Raw genomic sequence first — 18,887 nt, 5'->3', positions numbered from 1 at the left:
TAAATAAATCTTAAAAAAAAAAAAAAAAAAGGAAATTTCTTCAAGGTTCTCTCTTCTGTGTCTTTGATCAAAAATTGTTTTTTGCTCAACCACTGCGCCACCAGGGGAGGCCCTCAGGGGGCATTTTAAATGAAAATTCATTTAAAAAAGGTTAATGGAGCAATACTAAATTTTGGATTTCCTAATATTCCTACCTTTATTTTCCCAGCACCAGATGATATGATCAATATACAAACACAGTGCACTGAATTTTTGGAAATATTGAAATCTATACTTTGTAAGACATTCTTTTTTTTAAGATTTTATTTATTCATGCATACAAGAACCGGGGTACAGGGCAGATGTGCAGGAGGGTGAGAGGATTCACCAGAGCGGGGAGCAGAACAGGCAGACTGACTGAAATACACTGCTGAGGGAAGCAGCGAGTGCGACAGCAGAGGTCTGCTGCACCATGTGGGATTCTTCCTGGCCGGCCAGGATCGAATACATACTGCAGAGTCTGCGGATAGCTTCACAGCGCTGTGCTCAACCTCGTGCACCACCATGGGAGGCCCATGTAAGACATTTTTATATAGAAAATTAAGCAAAATGTTAGTGAAGAATGGAATCGTGAAAAAAACAATTACTTGTTAAAAAGTGAGAATTTGAAAATAAAGGGCTCTTTATGCAAGATTCGGTAGAATAAAACTATATGTTTTCCATGTTAATGCATAAAGTTTAGACACTGCAGAAGCTGAACTTTTGTCTGTTTTAAATCCCAAACATGTTTATTCTTCTTAGCTGTTAAATAAGCAATAATGATTTTAGATTCTTTTGACACTAAACTACAGTTTTCCTTATAAAATCAAATTTATGTCAAATAAAGGATAATTCATTCCATATTCCGCCTATAGTGCTTCTGATAACTTGATAAGCTGTACTGGACTTGAAAGTCACATGAAGGCAGGGTTATGACTTTATTCCCCCTCTAAGACTGTGAGCCACCAGAGATGGTAGAAAATTTAAGAAAGTAGAGAATGGAATTTAAAAATTGGGACACAGAAAATAGCTTAGAGAAAGCTATTTCATTCTGGATCATAAGAACAAGGATTTCGGAGCTGAATTGTCATTAAAACTACCTACTTCTTCATGAATGAAGAAAGCAAGGATGTATTTTGAGAAAAGGATCACCAGAAAACCAATGTAATCTGTTACTTTTTGCATTTCATCCTTCATTAGTAATTCTTTTTCACTGTGCAAATCAGATAAAAATTATGTCATAGAAAAATTTATTTGTAAAATTTTATTTCTAATAAAGTAATAAACATCTTAAGTTATCTACATCTAATATTTAAAGTATCAATAAGTTACATAACATGATGTTTTTAGGAAACTCACTATACTTTTATAAAACCAATAATTTAAAGCAATACTCTTTAAGGAGATTTGATGAAAATTAATATTTTGCTTAAATTTCACAAAAATAAACCTTTATTTTAAAATTATGCTACATTTTTAAGAACTAATTATTTGAATATTTAATTCTAATAAAAATCCCAACACATGGGATTTTATTGTGTGGATTCTGCAAAAACTAATTTTCAGGATATTTTTTAAGATTTTTTTCCCCCTGCACAAATGTTCTTTGGAAGTAACATGAAATGGTGCGAGCATTCAGATTTTAAGAAGTTTTATTGATTGCATGACTCTTGTTCTCCCTCTGGAGAGAAGTCTCCTTTTTTAGAGCCTAATTTTGCCATAGTAGTCATTAAAGAGGTACACATTAAGAGGTCCTCAGATTACCATGAGAGTATGTCTAAGAGGTACCTTAGCAAGAATTCTTAGGTCAACATACTGTCACTCCTCCTGTGGCTCCTTTAAGATATGTTATCATTAATGCAGAACATTTTTCCAGTCTACTAGAAATATAGAATTGCAGAACAATGGTAAAAATTGCTTTGGGGATGATACACTTGCAAAAGGTAAATGAATTAAGTAGGGATGCTCTAACTAAAATGTTCTATTGATAGTCTTCCTGTCGATAAAGAATCAAGACATAGTGATGGAAACTTCCATCTTCTGAAACCCAATCAATGTTTTCTATTTTATTTTAAAATAAGCTAACACAGAAGGAAAATCTTAGGTGAATTATATGGAACACCACCCCCAAACAGTCAACTTAAAGATAATATAGAAAAGGAAATCTTTCTCAGAGATGTTCACAATGGGGAAAAAATAACATTTTTTTGATATATTTATTTATATAATGATATAACATTCATATCTGCATTCTGAGTAATGAATGGTAACTGAAGTCTACATTCTCTTGAGATCATTTAAGGGATATGGAAACTTGTAAGTGTAGAACTAATATAAGCTGGCAACAGTTAGATTAATAAAATTCAGATGGTAGAAAATAGTTTATTTTAGGAAATAATTTTGCATGTCACTTATAGTTTAAATTTAAATATATAGTTAGGGAGCATTTTTTTTTATTAAAGATTTATTTTATACAAGAACCAGGGTACAGGCCAGATGCGTGGGAGGGTGAGAGGATCCACCAGAGACAGAGCTGGCAACAGAACAGGCAGACTGACAAAATACACTGACTAGCAGCGGGCACTACAGGAGAGGTCTGCTTCGCCATGTGGGACCCTCACCTGCTGGCCAGGATGGAACCGGCGCTGCAGAGGCTATGGACAGCTTCACAGCATGATCCTCGACCGCCTGTGCTACCAGGGGAGTTTAATTGTTCTCTTACCTCAAGTACCTCACATTTTGTAAAACAACCAAATAAAACAGCAGTTGAACATTTTAAATATTCAAAACTATTCAGTGCATTAAGTATTTATTCTCATAAAAAATAGAATGAGGAATGTATTCCTAATTTCTAGGAATCTAAATGTGCAACTCCTATCTACAGCTGTCCATAGCACCTTTACAAAAGTAATTCAAACAACTTTAATATATAAAATAGAGATAATATATAACTATGAGATAAATATATCAAAATGCAACCCAAATTCATTGATAGAAAATAGTCAACCATTCACTATTTTATAAAGAAACCTTGAAATAGGAACTCAAAAAGAGAGGGCATCAATTCACATGAGTGTTACAAAATGAAAGGCAGCACGTATCTTAGAGATTTAGTAATTCATCAGAAGAATAAAATAAAGTGTTTAAAGATGAAAAGAAATGGGGTAAAAAGTATATGTTCTATTCATATGTTATAGATCTATTTATTATTCTTAGGATATTATTTACTTGCTTTAATGAAAAACTACTTCAGAAACATGTAAGCTGGACCACAATTTAAAAGGATGAAAACAAATAATCCAATGAATTATGTCATAATTATTTTGAGGAAAAGAAACATTTTTTTCTCTCTTAGGATATACCTTGAAAGTGACTAATAACATACAGCAGAACACACATTATTGATAGCCACATTTATAGTATGAAATCTATGTCAAAAATTTCGCATAGCATTATGAAGCTATATTTTATTATTAAAAGCTTTCCCTGCTCAAGCCTAACAGAATATATATGTGGTCAAACAATCAGTCCATTTCATAAAAATAGGTAAGTGAAATGTCAACATTCACTGCCTGTCATATCACTATTTAATCATTTATTACTTTATACATATTTGGGGGGCTTGTGTACAAAGTAATATTTAAGGTACTCAATTCTTTAAAATGTATATTGACTCAGATATCATGTATTTAGTGTAGTTATTTTCACTTAGGTAAATTTTCACTTGTGAATCTTAGAGAATGAGACTGATTGCTGGCATCTGGCATCTTTTTTCACTACACAACATATAGCACAGTACTTTGTATATCAAAGTCACTGACAAAATTTGTTCAAATTTCATTCTTTGACTAATACATAGAGGGAAATGAGAAAAACAGTAACATTATTATTTTATAAAATGTTTTCTGGTCTAGCTTTATGAGTCTGTGACCTAGCAGCTACATAGTTTACCAGTCTATTTAAAATTTAATGTTCAGCTATTGTCATTTAGAAATTCTTAATTTCATCTTTGAACCCATATTTTGCGAATGAAATCTGAGGAGACAATGGATCATGCATTAGGAGTCAGAATCTCTGGCTCCAACCAAGGTCCAGCCTGGCTACTTCCTCAAATTTGTTTTCCTGTGCACATTTCCCTGTTCTGAACCACATAGTCTTCTAATCTCTGCCTCTCCACCAGGTAAAGTAACTGGGTTGACAACTGAGGAGAGGGGACCACATTCCTGTGTTGCACCTGGTCTCCAGATGGGGTCTGGGCATGTACACAGGGAGGATCTAAGTTGGGGCTGCTAATCCTAGGGATTATAGAACTCTGGCTGTTATGTGCACTTGTGTGCTGTTTCTTCTACACAAGCCATGTCTTAGTGGGGCTAAGTTTCTTACCCAACCTATGCAGGTAGCTAACAGTTCCCAGGGAGGACGTTTAAAGACCCTTGGAGTATTCCAGTCCATAGTGGGTTGGGAAGGCTATAGGACCCTGAGGGTGTTTGCATTCTCTTTACCAATATCCCCTTCAAGAGGAGTGCTCTCTGGGTTGGATTAGTTCCTAGAGAGACCCTCCCTTTCTCATCCCAAACTTTCTGAGTCTGGTCTACATTATTCTGTTCTGGTTTCCTTCAGGACTAGGCATGGGGAAGACAGTACAGGAAACAAACTGTACAATTTTGATGATTCATCCTATGAGCTAAATCCTCTTATATTTGCATTTTAAAGTGACAATAAGCAATATAAAGATGAATAGTAAAGTTTATGCTAATTATTGGAAATTGCACTTTTTCTTAACTTAGAAGGACATTAAATGGCAACTAAAAAGCACCATGACAAGTTGAGAAAGAGAAATTACAGAAGGAAAAAGCTTTATATTTTAGTACCTTTAATGGCCCTTTTTTCCTGCTTTTTGAACAAAGGGTCCTGCAGTTTCATTTTTCACTGGGCATCACAAATTATGTAGCTGGAACTGACTGTTTTAGAATCCAAACCAAACAGAAAAGTGCTGAGGAACACATGGAAGAAAAAAAAAACTATTTAATCTAAAGATGCTGTATGGAACTTCAGTCTGATTAAAAGGTCAGCAATTAGTTTTTAATCTTTATAAGTTATTTATGAGAGACATTTCACATTTTTAATAATGTTCAGAATAATGTCAACATTGAAAATATTTTCATTTTATTCTTAAATTTTCAGATTTCAGCCCTTATTAAAAAATATAAAATAGACTTTTAGAAAATACAAAAAAATACAACCCCAGTTTTTAATAACTGCATATTAATCAGTTATCCCAATCAGTCATTTTGTTTTATAGACAGAGTTTAGTTAATTATTTTAAACTGACTTCCATTTTCAAAACAAATAACTGCATTGAAAATGGGCAATTTCCCAGACATTTCTCTAACCATAAAGTAGGCCTTACATCATATGACAGATATAGATTATGCATAATATGAACATATGTACTTATCTTCAATACTAATTAGATTTATTTTTACAGGACTTAAAATATTTTTATGAACAATCTCTACCACTCCTTTGCAATTTGTACAGACAAATGCCATTAAAACGGTTAACATAGAGACATTATAACTGCAATAAGATCTTATCTTATACTGAGAAAATTAGTGTCCTTTCCTGTAAATGTGCAAAGAAGAGCTCAGAAAAACAGCTGTTGATTCTAAAAGCTAACTGCTTAAAATCAAACTTAGGTGTAAACACTTTTCTCTATATATGTTCACCAAGATATATGATCACAAAGGAAAAGAAAAAAAAGCATGATTGCTATGAAAGTATAGGTTAGTGTTGATTAAAACCTTTGGCTAAAAATTCTGTAAGAATAGCACAAGATCCCCACTGTGCCCCACCCAGACTAGCAGAAGCCTCACGACCTTCAACAAGACTGTCAGAACCCACTGGATTGGCAGAGTCTTTGCAACTTTCTGTGAGATCCTGCCAGTGACCACACAGACCAGTGAGACCTGGTACACATGCCAGGAAGTGTGCCAGAGCAACTGAAGCCTTACAGACACTGCTAGACCTGCCCAGACCAGCTGAGGACTCAGGACCTCCATAAGAACCAGTCAGTGCAACCTTCTGCAGGACCCGTGCAGTGCCCGCCCAGAGCTACAGCGGCCTTGTTACCTCCCATAAGTTCCCTGCCAGTACCTGCAGACTTGTGAGACCCCAGAACAATGTCAGAGACAGCTAGAGTGGCCAGATGCCTTATGACCTATTCTGAGATCCTGCCAAAAAGCCTGCCCATATAGGTGAGACTCCTGGCCAGAGATTGTGGGGTAAGAAGCCACGAGCAGAGGAAGTATAGCAGCCAGGTTCCAAAACTAGTAAGGGCAACATGAGGCCTCAAGGGAGAGAGAGAACAAGTCTCCAGAAAACCAATTCATAGACATGGAAGGTATGTTCTCCTTCTCAAATACAGAGTTGAGAATGATAATGATATAGAAATTCAAATAAATGAAAGAAAACTCAGCAAAACAAATGATTGTCCTTAGAAATAAAATCAAGGAACTAGAGACAGAAAATGAAACTCTAAATAAGATTAAGATGGAGTTTCAGGATTTCAAAAGAGAAATACAGGAGATGAAAAATTCAGGAGAAACTCACAAAAGTAGACTAGATTAATTGGAATAATGAGTCAGTGAAACTGAACATGCAAACTTTCAAAGAACCTGGGTAGAGCAGGAAAGAGAGAAACAAAATAAAACAAAAAGAAAAAGAAGAAGCACTCCAAAACTGACTCCATGAGTAAAAGGCACATTAAGAATTAACAAGGGGGCCTCCCTTGGTGGCGCAGCAGTTGAGCGCTGGGCTGCAAGGCTGCCCGCAGCCTCTGCAGCGCCAGTTCGTTCCCCTGCCACCGTTGAGGGTTCCACCAAAAAAAAAAAAAAAAAAAAAAGATTTAACAAGGAATACCAGAGCAGGAAGTGAGGAAGTGAGAGAAAGGAACAGAAAATGATGTACTTCAGGAAATAATTGAGGAAAACTTCCCCACACCTAGAATGTATAAATCTAGGAAGCGAAAGGACCCAAGATATATAGTAGTAAAATTTTCAAGACTTCAGGACAAAAAAAGAATTTTGAAGCTGGCAAGGGGAAAGAAGCAGATAACCTACAAAAGTACTCGGATCAAGCTAACATCACACTTCTCTGGAAAAACTCTCTCTGAGAGAGGAAAGAAGGGAATGGTGTATTCCAAATACTTACTCTAGAAAAAATATTGTCAGCTAGGAATACTTTATGCCTCCAACACTCTCCTTCAGATATGAGGGAGGAATAAAGGCCTTTTCATATGTACTAATATTTTCTTGTTACTTTCTAGACAAATTTCTGTTTAACTTTAAGTCCAGATCCTTTTGTTCCTACTACCTAGAAAAGTCTTTTATATTTATTTATAGGGTTTTCTTTTCAACTCATGTTTTTCTCAAGTGATCAAAAGAGGTGTCTAATTTTCCTTCATAAAATACCTTTCTTCCCATTACTTCCAAATCTCTTAGCCTGCAGATGTTCTTCATAGGACATATCATTATTTGGTACTAAAATAATAATATTTTTAGCCCATAAAGCAGTTCCTGGCAAATATTATTCAATGAATATTTTTGAATTAATATATTAAGGAATGAAAAATCAACAGAAATTAGCTCCAGTTTCTGGTAAAGTAATCAACATAGGTGTTTTAAGTTACAGACACTGCAAAGTAAGAGTTTGGATATGCTTAATCAACACATCTTGTGTACTCTCAAGAAGCTTATATATTGGTGAGGAAAGTAAACTATTGAAAACATATATTATGGTACATTAATAGAGAAATATCTAATATTGTACATAATGGACTGGCAGCTGTTCAGTTTCTACACTTGCCCAATCTCAGTGAATTAATTGCTAGGGTCTAAGGGGCTTTTCTATATAATTGATTTATTAAAAAGATACATGTCACAAAAAGATACAGACTTGGATTCAATTTGATGTTGTGGGGGCATAAAAACAAAGGTTACAGTCATCCAGACTCTATTATAATTTGATATTTGACTGAACCACAGTTACTTAGTTTGATTACACTCACACTTAGTTATCTTCTATAAATAAAATATTCAGCATACTTTTAAGAAGAGAAACAGTTTTCCCATGATACAGGAAAATTTTAACCTTCAAATAAATTATCTGTAGCTTTAGAAATATAGTTTAATTTTCTTATGTTTAAGAAATAGTTTATAGTTATTTTTCAAACAAGTTCTTGCCACTTGTGTGTATTCACTGAAATTATAGTAAGCATTTAAACTTTTATACTGATTTTTTTTCACTCCTAAATGACTTACATAGATTGTAGAAAAGGAACATTTGATGTCAATAATTGGAAAAACAGTAAGGACTGTGAGAGATATCCAGACATAAAATACATACATAAGGGTGAACAAATATTTATGGTGCTACTAATTACCTACTCCAGCAATGTGCAAAAGTTTGAACTAGATTGTATTTGCAAATTCGATGAACTGTAAATCAAATAATCATTTCAAGTTTATAAATATATGGAGATTTTTGTTGATTTAAGTCTATTTTCAATGTCAGTTAAATTAATTATTGCTACCTGAGCAACAATATGAAATCTGCAGTCACAGTGGAAGCCTAAGGCAAGACCTATACAGAATAGTCACCCAATGAACAGAGATAGAAGTATTGAACGTATATTTTAAGAAACCAATGAACTGGCCAACCTGTTTCTGACAATAATTGCTTTAAAGACCCTTTAGCAAGAATCAGCAGAATTGGTTTGTAATTTAGCATGTCTTTCACTTTGAACATGGTCCCTTAAAGGTTTTTGCACAAGTCAGGATATCTACAAACATAATTTGTTCGAAGTTGACTATTCATGATTAACATTTTCCTTTACTGTCTATAACCTGCATAATTTCTTTCACTGATCTGCACACCTTAGTTTTCCTAGCATGCGCTGAAGATTAAAATCAAATGTTTCCTAGGTATTGCTTTCTCATTTTGCTCTTTAAATGAAACACCTTTAAAAACCATTTAAATAAACTATGAAAATAGAACATTGCAAATATAGCTTTTAGGAATTGTAGAAGTCAGTTAATTAAGGTTTATTGCAAAGATGCCTAATTATGAGAGTCATAGTCTTAAATCTATAATCTTATTTATCCAACTAGAATCAGAACAATCAAGGAATGTTTCACCTAACTACCGATAAGTGCTGTAAACAAACAGCAAACAATTAAGTCAGGGCTCTTTAATTTCATTATTATTTCTTATATATGAGAAAATATGTACATATACATATACACACATATAGTCAATTACATGAAATAAAAGGAACTTTAATGAAACTTCCTTTATATTCTCATGTTTTACTTTGTGCACCACAGAGCAGTACAAACATAATGAATATGACTGTACATATTTTTTTGGTCTCTATTCTTTTCCTTCCTTTCTCATATAATTATCACCTCATGAATACTATTTTCATGTCTATTTTTTCCCTATTTGTGACCCTGATAATATATCAGTATCTCTGATAAATACATAACTCATCTTGACTATTTTGCAGATACCCAGTCATTTCCAAATTTTAACTTAAATCTTCATTACCATCGTAAATCCTGCTGGACATCTCTGCAAAATATCAACTTCGTAGATGTTCTTTGTACATTAGCCATCAACGACTAATTCTTCAACTTCTCAACCTTTGATTCCTTCTACTCAGTTCTTTCCCTTCTCCCAATCTCATCTTGCCTGGTTACATTCTACTCATCTCTGAGTACAGAAATTAAATGTTGCTTCCTCCGAAAGACCAGTCTTTATCTTCCAGACCTGGAGAATGATTGGTCTCAGAGCAACCTTGACTTGCAAATTATATATTTTGCACATATGTTGTATTGCATATATGCAACTGCATACATGTTGTATAAAGTTGTATGAGTAGCAGATATCAATTTTCTATTATAGTAACAAAATGAGATATAATCTACAGATAACCAGAAAAATTATTTACATGATCCCCTAAATCCAATGAAATTGTAATGTATTATAAGCTCGCTTTGGAGAGTGCTTCTCAAAGTTAATAAAGAGAATGTCCAAAAATGTGCAAGTGGGATAAGGGGATCCCTTCATTTTGCAACAGGAAACCTATTATATTTAAGGTGGGCACACAATGAAAACAGCTGAATGTTGATTTAGGGACACCCTAGTTTTTAAAAGCTTCTTTTTCCCCAACACTAGGATCTCATCCCAGATGATAAGAAAAAAGTTACTGGATACATCCACAGATTAACATTTCACAATGCTCCCCTTGCCTGGATTATCTGCTTTTTATTTATTTATTTATTTATTTATTTTATTTGTTTGTTTCCTTTATTTATACATGCACTGGGTACAGTCAGAAGTGTGGGAGGGTGAGAGAATTCACCAGAGCCAGAGCAGGGAGCAGAGCAGGCAGAAGGACTGAAGCACACTGCTGAGGGGAGCAGCGGGCGGCAGGAGAGGTCTGCGCGCCATGTGGGATCCTCCTCAGGTGGCCGGGGAGCAGCCGGGGACCGAACCGGTGCCGCAGAGGCCGCGGGCAGCTTCGCAACCCAGCGCTCAACTGCTGCACCACCGGGGAGGCCCTGAATTATCTGCTTTTTTAAAAGATGTGATTTTCTAATATCCGGGTTTCAGATAGGAAGCGAGAGGGTCTTGGTGTCTCTCAGAATTATGACATGGAGATAGTCTGGTCATAATGTTGTTAATTATATATGTAGCAATAATTCATTTCAGTTTGGGACCTTTATGTACGTTTCAAATAAGAGTTATACATGCTTTGTTTTTATTACTTTTTATATCTAAAACAGTAAAATTAACAGTTGTGGTTTCTTTTTTTTTTTTTTCTCAATAGTTGTTTCTTCTAATTCTTCATCAAAGATAAGTCTAGTGGGAAGGATTGCTTAATGATATTATCCTTCCAGAATATATGTTCTCGATATATGGATCCTACGTATTATTTTGGGCTTAAAATACCTCTGTCATTGTAGCAATACATTTTTAATGAACTCTCACTTTAAAAGTAAGAAACAATTTATATTATGTTCTCTTAAACGTAGAAAGGTAGGCTAAATGAACTAATTCTAGAAAGACTATTATATGTATTTATAAAAATATGTAAACACAGTTTTAATAATTTAAAGTGATATACTGTTTTTATTCCCAACCTAAATTACTTATACCTGATTTTTAAGAATAACTGTACTGGATTATATTTTTTAGCAGGTGATAGAAAAAAGAGTCTTAGAAATGATGTACTAATGCAGAGAAGAAAAGAAGACCCTATCAGTTTTATCCTTAAGACACAATTGACAAGGTTTTGCTGATACTACAGGAAAGGAGAAAAGAAAGAGAAAATAGGAATTCCATTTTGAACAATAAAGAATATTCTATGATGTGGAACTTTTTGTTAAATGAATGGGAAAATTGCATTGTAAATACAAGATGGTGATTGTACAATATTTTTAAGCTTCACTTTATTTATTGGATGCATTTTTGAAGATTATCAGCATAAACTGGATTTACATATAATATTTTGATTAGCATCCATTTCAAATATGTTTTAGCAGAATATTAAACTGTTCTTCATGCATATTTCAAAGGTTTAGTAATATTTTAATGTCTAATTTTGTAATAATTACAGAATGCCAGAAATGTACAAAAATATGTAGCGGTCCCCACATGCTCTTTACCCAGCTTTCCCCACTGTTAACGAATAGCAAATTTGCACAATGTCAAAACGAAGAAATTGACATTGGTAAAAATCCACACAGCTCTTATGTGTGTGTTTGTGTAATTCTATGTAATTTATCACATATATAGCTTCATGTAATTACCAACACAATCACAATATATAACTGTATTATCACTACAGGGCTCTTTCCTATCAGTGATATTCTTCTCAACCCCAAATCCTAATCCCTGACCACCACTAATCTAGTCCCCATATTTATAATTGTGTTTTTCAAGAATGTAATTAAGCGAATCATACAATACTAAGTGAATCATACAACACTTTTCAAATTGGCTTTTTTCACTTAGCATAGTGGCCTTAAAGTTCTTCTGTTATGTGTATGAAAATAGTTTGTTTCTTTTTTATTGCTAAGTAGTATTTCAAACCTTTCTATCAACTTTTATTTTAAAAACCACTTTATGCTATCTTAATGTATGTTATGAGCTAACCTGTAACCTTCCAACATTTATATGTTGAAGCCCTAACTTCAACTGTTTTTGTAAATAAAGTCTGAAGAGAAATAATAAAAGGAAAAGGAAGTGATATAGGTGGACTTTAATCCAATATGATGGTGTCCTATATGAAGAAGTCAGAACACAGACATGCACGAGGAAAGACAATGTAAAGACACAGGGAGAAAATGGCTATCTACAGGCCAAGGTGAAAGGCATCAGAATGAAACCAACCCCATTGACAAAATTAATCTCAGATGGACTACCAGCCTCCAAACTGTGAGAAAATAAATTCCTGCTGTTGAAGGTACCTTGTCTGTGGTGTTATAGCAGACCTAGCAAACAGTGCATAAGAATAGATTTATCATTTTAAATTTGCCTCACATATGTGTTAATAAATAAGGAGACTTTCTGCTATAAGACAATCACTTGTGCATCCACATGTGGATATGAATGCTTCCCAAAGGGAATTATTACAATCTCTGAAACTTTTTCTGTATCATGCTGCAATAAATTATTTTGGGGAAATCAAAGAATATATATACTTGTAAAAATCACAGGAGTGTTCATGCTTAACTATGTTGTAGTAAAAAACCTGTAGTGATATAAAAGGACTATTTAACAGCAAACTACTGTGTTTTTTAAAAAGATAGTTGTACTATTTTTTACAAATTGTTTCTAGACAACAGCATTTGGTTACACTACTGGATATTTTCTTGACATTTCTTATTAGAGTGGATCATGGTCAAACATGTTGGCTGTAATGTTTCTATTACAAAGATATGAATTATAATTAACACAAATCTTACTATTTGCTTTATTTGCCATAGCAAAGCCATGACAGCATAAGTGGGACAATTCAATTTATGATGTTCACTGGTAAATAATATAAATTTACTTATAAGATGTACTGGTATAGGATTGTATAAAAATAAAATGCTTAGACCTTAGAAGCACTACTACTACTACTAAGAAGTAATATCAAAAATATCTTTCTGCACCTTGGGAGACAACAAGAACAACCACCAGGAAATCACCTCTGTAGTGCCAAGAATATACAGCCCACCTTAGTGCACCTTAGTGCACTACAGGGTCTACAGGGATATTATGCAACAAAAGGGAATTATGAGTCTGTTTTGAACTTACAGCAGAACTTACCATCTTGATCCGTGGTCACTGTAATGGTTGTGAATGGCTTGGGAGAAAAACTCAACTCAGAAACTCCATTCATGGCTTCTATTTCAAAGGTGTAATTCACGTGAGACACAAAGTCAAGTACTATCACAGAATTGTTGATCAGGCCAGAATGTCTTGGGATGAAGCGGAGTCCTCCACCACAGTCCTCACACTGGCTGGTATCTAAGCCACATTTCTTACAGATTACACTGTATGTGAGATCCTTTCTCCCTCCTGTGTCACTTGGTGGGCTCCATTCCAAAATAAGGGCCGTTTCATTGATGTTAAAAACCACATTCCTAGGAGCTGAAGGTGGTCCTAGAGAAAAGCAATTAAAGAACAAATGTACATGTATAGGACAATGAATAATGGTGCTAACTTAAAAACTTCATCAATAAATACTTGTTGGTCTTTTATATTAGGTTGAGCTCTTTCTTCTAATGGGAACCATAAAAAAATGTGGTCGAAAACATTTAAGTCTTAGAAAGATATTTTTATAAGCAATTATAACTATTTGTTTCCTGAACATAGATAACAGCCAAAACATTAAAGTTATGTGATGGCATTAATCTCATCTTAAGAATTACATCACCATTTTCAACATGTGAAAAAAAATACATATATAAAACATGTTGTGTTCAATCTTTCAGTCTTTATACTATGATTGATTTGTAGATAAAGCTCCCATTCATTAACTGTGATGATTCCTAAGGATCTACTTCATATATGTTAAGAATGAATAATCATTAAATTTAGAGTGGACAAACTGTTGGTAGAAGAAGAAGAGAAAGGGAAAGTGGAGGCAGCACAAATACTTTTACGAGGGCCATGCCAGTTGTATGGGATAAAAACATTCTATGGAAAGAGGGTGTACACAGGTACGGTGATAAGATTTTTATTTAGATTTACTTTACTAAACAGTTAAGTCTGTTCTTAAAAGATGACAACGCAACCTACACAATTTACTTGTCTTCCAGACTCTCATAAATCAAGTTAGTCCCAAGGAATGAATGAAAATAGTTCCTCAGTCATCTATTTTTGCATAACCAATTATATTTCATATAGTACTTAATGTGCTTTATTATTCCTAAAATTATATCAATAATCAAGACTTAGTAAGTCCTTCAAACCTCAGTTTCACAGGATTCATTGAACAAATATGAGTAGGTGCCAGGCTTAGAGCTATGTGCTATATGTGAAGTACCATGGAACCCTTTCTGTAAGAGCCTATGTGTATAATAGATATTTTGAAAATAAATCATTTTATCAATAACTAGTGAAATAACAATTTTACCTTATTTTAGAAGACCAAGCTTAAGAAATATGCAATTATTTAAATTTTTGTGATCAGGATAATTTACTAAGCAGGGTAGACGAAATTTTCTATGACATAATCTCCACGAAAAGAAACTGAAGTTTTGAAATAGGCTTCTAATACATTTTAAGATACAAGTTTTCATTCATTAAATAAATAATTGTTTTCAGTGATGACTAAATGTATTGCATACTGTGGTAGATCTTGCACTTGCAATGTGAATGTGATTGATATTTTTCCTGCTTTCTTATTATTTGCTTTTTTTTTTTGAATAGCTAGACAGGTAACACTTATAGACAGAAGTATAAAATTCAAAATGACAGCAAAATGCAATAATGGAAATCAAAGAAAATCAGCTGAAATAAAAACTACCAATCAGAGAAAGCCTCTCTGAGGTAGTAAGGGGGAGGAAAGAATATTGGGGTAGAAGATGTATAGGTTTTTCATCAGAAAGATCTTAAAATAGTCATAGAACTAGCAGAAAATAACTCACTAGAATGCAAAAGGAGAAAGCAAGTAATGAGTTTTAAGGAACAGAAAGGACCTATATAATGGCAAGAAAGCTAGCCTCAATGGCTAGGTCTGGATATTTTCTAAGTATAGCAGGAAGAAATAGATTTTACATATGGGAGTAATATGTTTTTTGAAAGAGCATTCTGACTGCAGTGCAGGGAATGGTCTAAATGAGTGCAGGGGACTCAGTTGTGAGCATCTGTTTTACAGTGCTAGAGTTGTGTAACCGTAGTCATAAACCTACTGTACTGGCTGAAAGTGTGGGAAGTGCTATATATTGTGTTTCTTTTTGTGGATCCTAATATAAGCAGCCTGATGTGCAGGGACCTGATGTCTGTATCACCTGAAGCTAGACTTATAAATGAGATGGTTAGTTTTTCCAAAAGGTTGCTGTATACCTTGCTTTATGCCATTTCATATTACAGAAAGTCTCAGAAACAACTTCCTTTAGAAAGGACAGACAATGGCCCTCCCCTGGTGGTGCAGTGGTTGAGCGCTGTGCTGCGAAGCTACCCGCAGCCTCTACAGTGCAGGTTCAATCCAGCCACCGGCGAGGGTCCCACATGGTGTGGCAGACCTCTCCTGCCGCTCCCGCTGTTCCCCTCGGCAGTGTACTTTGGCAGTCTGCCTGTTCTGTTCCCTGCTCTGGTTCTGGTAAATTCTCTCACCCTCCCGCGCTTCTGACTGTACCCAGTGCTTGCATAAATAAATAAATAAATCTTTAAATAAATCTTAAAAAAAAAAAAACAAGGACAGACAATATGTAAGAGATTATAAATTAAAGAACATGAATAACAGCAGCTTTTACCTACAACCTCAACTTTTGCCTGAGAGATAAAGATTCATTATCATTATCATAATAATGTTTTCCTACAGAATGACATGTTCATATTGTTGTTGTTCTTTTCTCTTATTTATAATGGAAAACATGAATTATTATTCACTTATATTTCCATGAGTAGGAATAATGTTATCAATTATGTTATGGGTGTCTGCAAGTATATAACTGTCTGCCTGGAGATACTTTAAAAAAAGAGGCAGGCACCCTTCTTACTTGAGGGCTCTCATACCAATTTGCACAACGATTAAATAGCTTTTTAATTGCTGTTAAATTATGCCAGCTAAACTGTGATTTCATGCAAATATTAAGCTGTAATGACATGCAGTGAATCATTTACTAAGATTTAGAACTTGGAACAAAGAGAGTCAATTAATTCTAATCCTCAGATTCAACTAAATTATGTGTCACTGGGCCTTTATGAATGTGGTCTGATTGCTTTGTTATCATTTATAAATTATACAAAGATTATGTGACACAGTGATGGGAAAAAAAATCTTAGCAGGAACAACCCTTTGGGAAAGATCAGTATTGAAAACTCTCAGGGATTTCCTTATGTTGATATTTTTCTTTAAAGGAAATAAGTAATTTACATAGAAGAAAAGCAATCTCCACATTTCACCTTACAGATTGACTTCATAAAAAAGGGCAATTATTCTGATTTGCAACTAGCTGTCTTACAAGCTCATCATATAAACAACATAAAAACTACACAAAACTATAATTTTATTTCTATTAGTTTATCTAGAAAAGAATTTGCCCATCGTCTTACTCTTCTTCTCTCCTCCTCCCTACCACTCTTCATCTTTTCTTTTGCTTCTAGTTGGATTTCTTCTTACACTTTTAAAAATTAAAGGGACAGTGCTCTAATAATAAACAACCCATGACAAGCTTGTGGCAGTGCTGATCCTTCCCTTGGCAGAAAAACACCTGGCCTTTCACTTCCCCACCCACCATGTTCCTCTCAGCATAGCGGAGGGCAGATGTGCTATGGTTTTTGTTTTGTTTTATTTCATTTTATTTTTAAGTACATTTTTTTAAAGATTTATTTATTTATGCATACAAGAGCTGGGGTACAGGTCAAAGATGCGGGGGGTGAGAGGACTCATCAGAGAGAGAGTGGGGAGCAGAACAGGCAGACTGACTGAAATACACTGCCGAGGGGAGCAGTGGGCAAGACAGGAGAGGTCTGCCTCGCCATGTGGGCTTTCCCTGACCAGCCGGGGATCGAACTTGTGCTGTAGAGGCTGTGGATTGCTTCATAATGTGGTGCTTAACCCCTTGTGCCACCAGGGATGCCCTGTTTTATTTCATTTTAAGTTTTATTATGCAAAGTGTTTTTAAACAGAATTGTATTTCCCCAATATAAAATGTACAATATCTCTAGACCCATGGGATATCATACAGAAATGAGTACTCAGTGACACGCTACTGGCAGGCTAATATTGAAACAAAGGTAATAACGATTTGCCTCACTTTGTTGAATACATTTCACCAAACATTTGCTCATGGAACAGTTTTTCCAAGAAGCATCTGGAGGATTCCTGGCATTTTACAGATCACCCTTAAAAGCTAATACAGGAGAAGTCACAGTTCAGTTATTAAATCAATTGTTGGTGACAAACATTTCATGTCTGCAATTATGGAGAAATACTAACTTATTAACAATTGGGGAATTTTTTATATTGACTACAAAGTGAGTATTCACCCATAATTCTACAGCTAATTGTGGTTTGTAGATGCATTTATTTAGACCTTAAGTACAATAAAGATGTAGTCCAATATGGCTGAGGAAATTAAGTTATAAAAGGTTATCACTCAAATCCCAACTTTTTAAAAATTTTATCAGTTCTTAAGTTACTATCTGGTAATAATTTAAACATGTTTATTAAGTTAACAACTACCAAGACTGTGGTAGTAGTAGTTACCTAATAAAAAGCAGATTTCTTCGAGTCTATGTGCATACAAATGAGAAAAATAATTCTATGATAATCCGTGTCAAGGAGAACATTAAAAAATATATATTGAAGCACAGAGATATGTTTATACAAAAGCTTGTTAAATGAGTAAATTGTAGAATTTACTAAAGTAGGGTAAATAAATGGGAACAAATGAAAAAGTATATTCTAGATTCTAACAATGTAATACAAATATTCATTGACAGGTTAAGTATATACAGATATAAGTTAGAGTTCCAAAAGTCATTCTTTTCATCATGTATCTCTTAGTATAACTCAAAATTTTTATTTAACTTTTTATCTACATCTATATGTTAATCTAATCTCCTTTCTACATAATATTTGAAATGTATTTTATTGGAACAGCATCTATATCAAATAATTTTGCAATTTCTGCCTGTAAACCACTTCAGGTGCTACCCATAAGTTTTGTTTGCAAAATATTTATCTACTTGAAAACGGATGATGAGTAATCATAAACTGGGGCTCCAACCTTGCCACAGAGAAGGGACTAAACCAATTTATTCGGATAAAGAAACTGGATCCAAGAAAGTACTTTAAGTATGTCAAGGTCATAAAAAGCATTAGTTGCACATCAATACTTAGATCTTTTTAAGTTTAGATTTTATTCTATCACATTGCATTCATCCTATCAGTAGAAAAACTTTGGCAAATAAATTTAAAAAGTATGGAATACTGTCAAGTACAAATTTTCAAAACACAAATATGGCCAACGATTTGTCTTCTTACAATAGATTTCTTTTAACATGTAATCATAGAGCATTGAAAATTTGATAAACAGAAGAGCAATTGAGAATTAAATCTTCAAGGTCAATGTTGCTCA

General features: G+C 34.2%; 1 protein-coding gene across 4 annotated transcripts in view; it reads right to left on the bottom strand.

Moving 5' to 3' along the window:
- EPHA6 (EPH receptor A6) overlaps window positions 1-18,887 on the bottom strand; it is a gene marked incomplete at both ends in the record, with an annotated part of 657,283 nt that overhangs the window by 366,239 nt on the left and 272,157 nt on the right. For all 4 annotated transcript variants that reach the window (XM_084232801.1, XM_084232803.1, XM_084232802.1 and 1 more), the window contains one exon: window positions 13,402-13,737. In XM_084232801.1, the coding sequence (XP_084088927.1) occupies window positions 13,402-13,737 (336 nt within the window). The remainder of the gene's footprint in view (window positions 1-13,401; window positions 13,738-18,887) is intronic.

The sequence above is a fragment of the Talpa europaea genome, assembly GCF_964194135.1.
Source record: "Talpa europaea genome assembly, chromosome: 4".
Lineage (NCBI taxonomy): Eukaryota > Metazoa > Chordata > Mammalia > Eulipotyphla > Talpidae > Talpa > Talpa europaea.
This window is presented reverse-complemented; position numbering and strand designations above follow the sequence as displayed.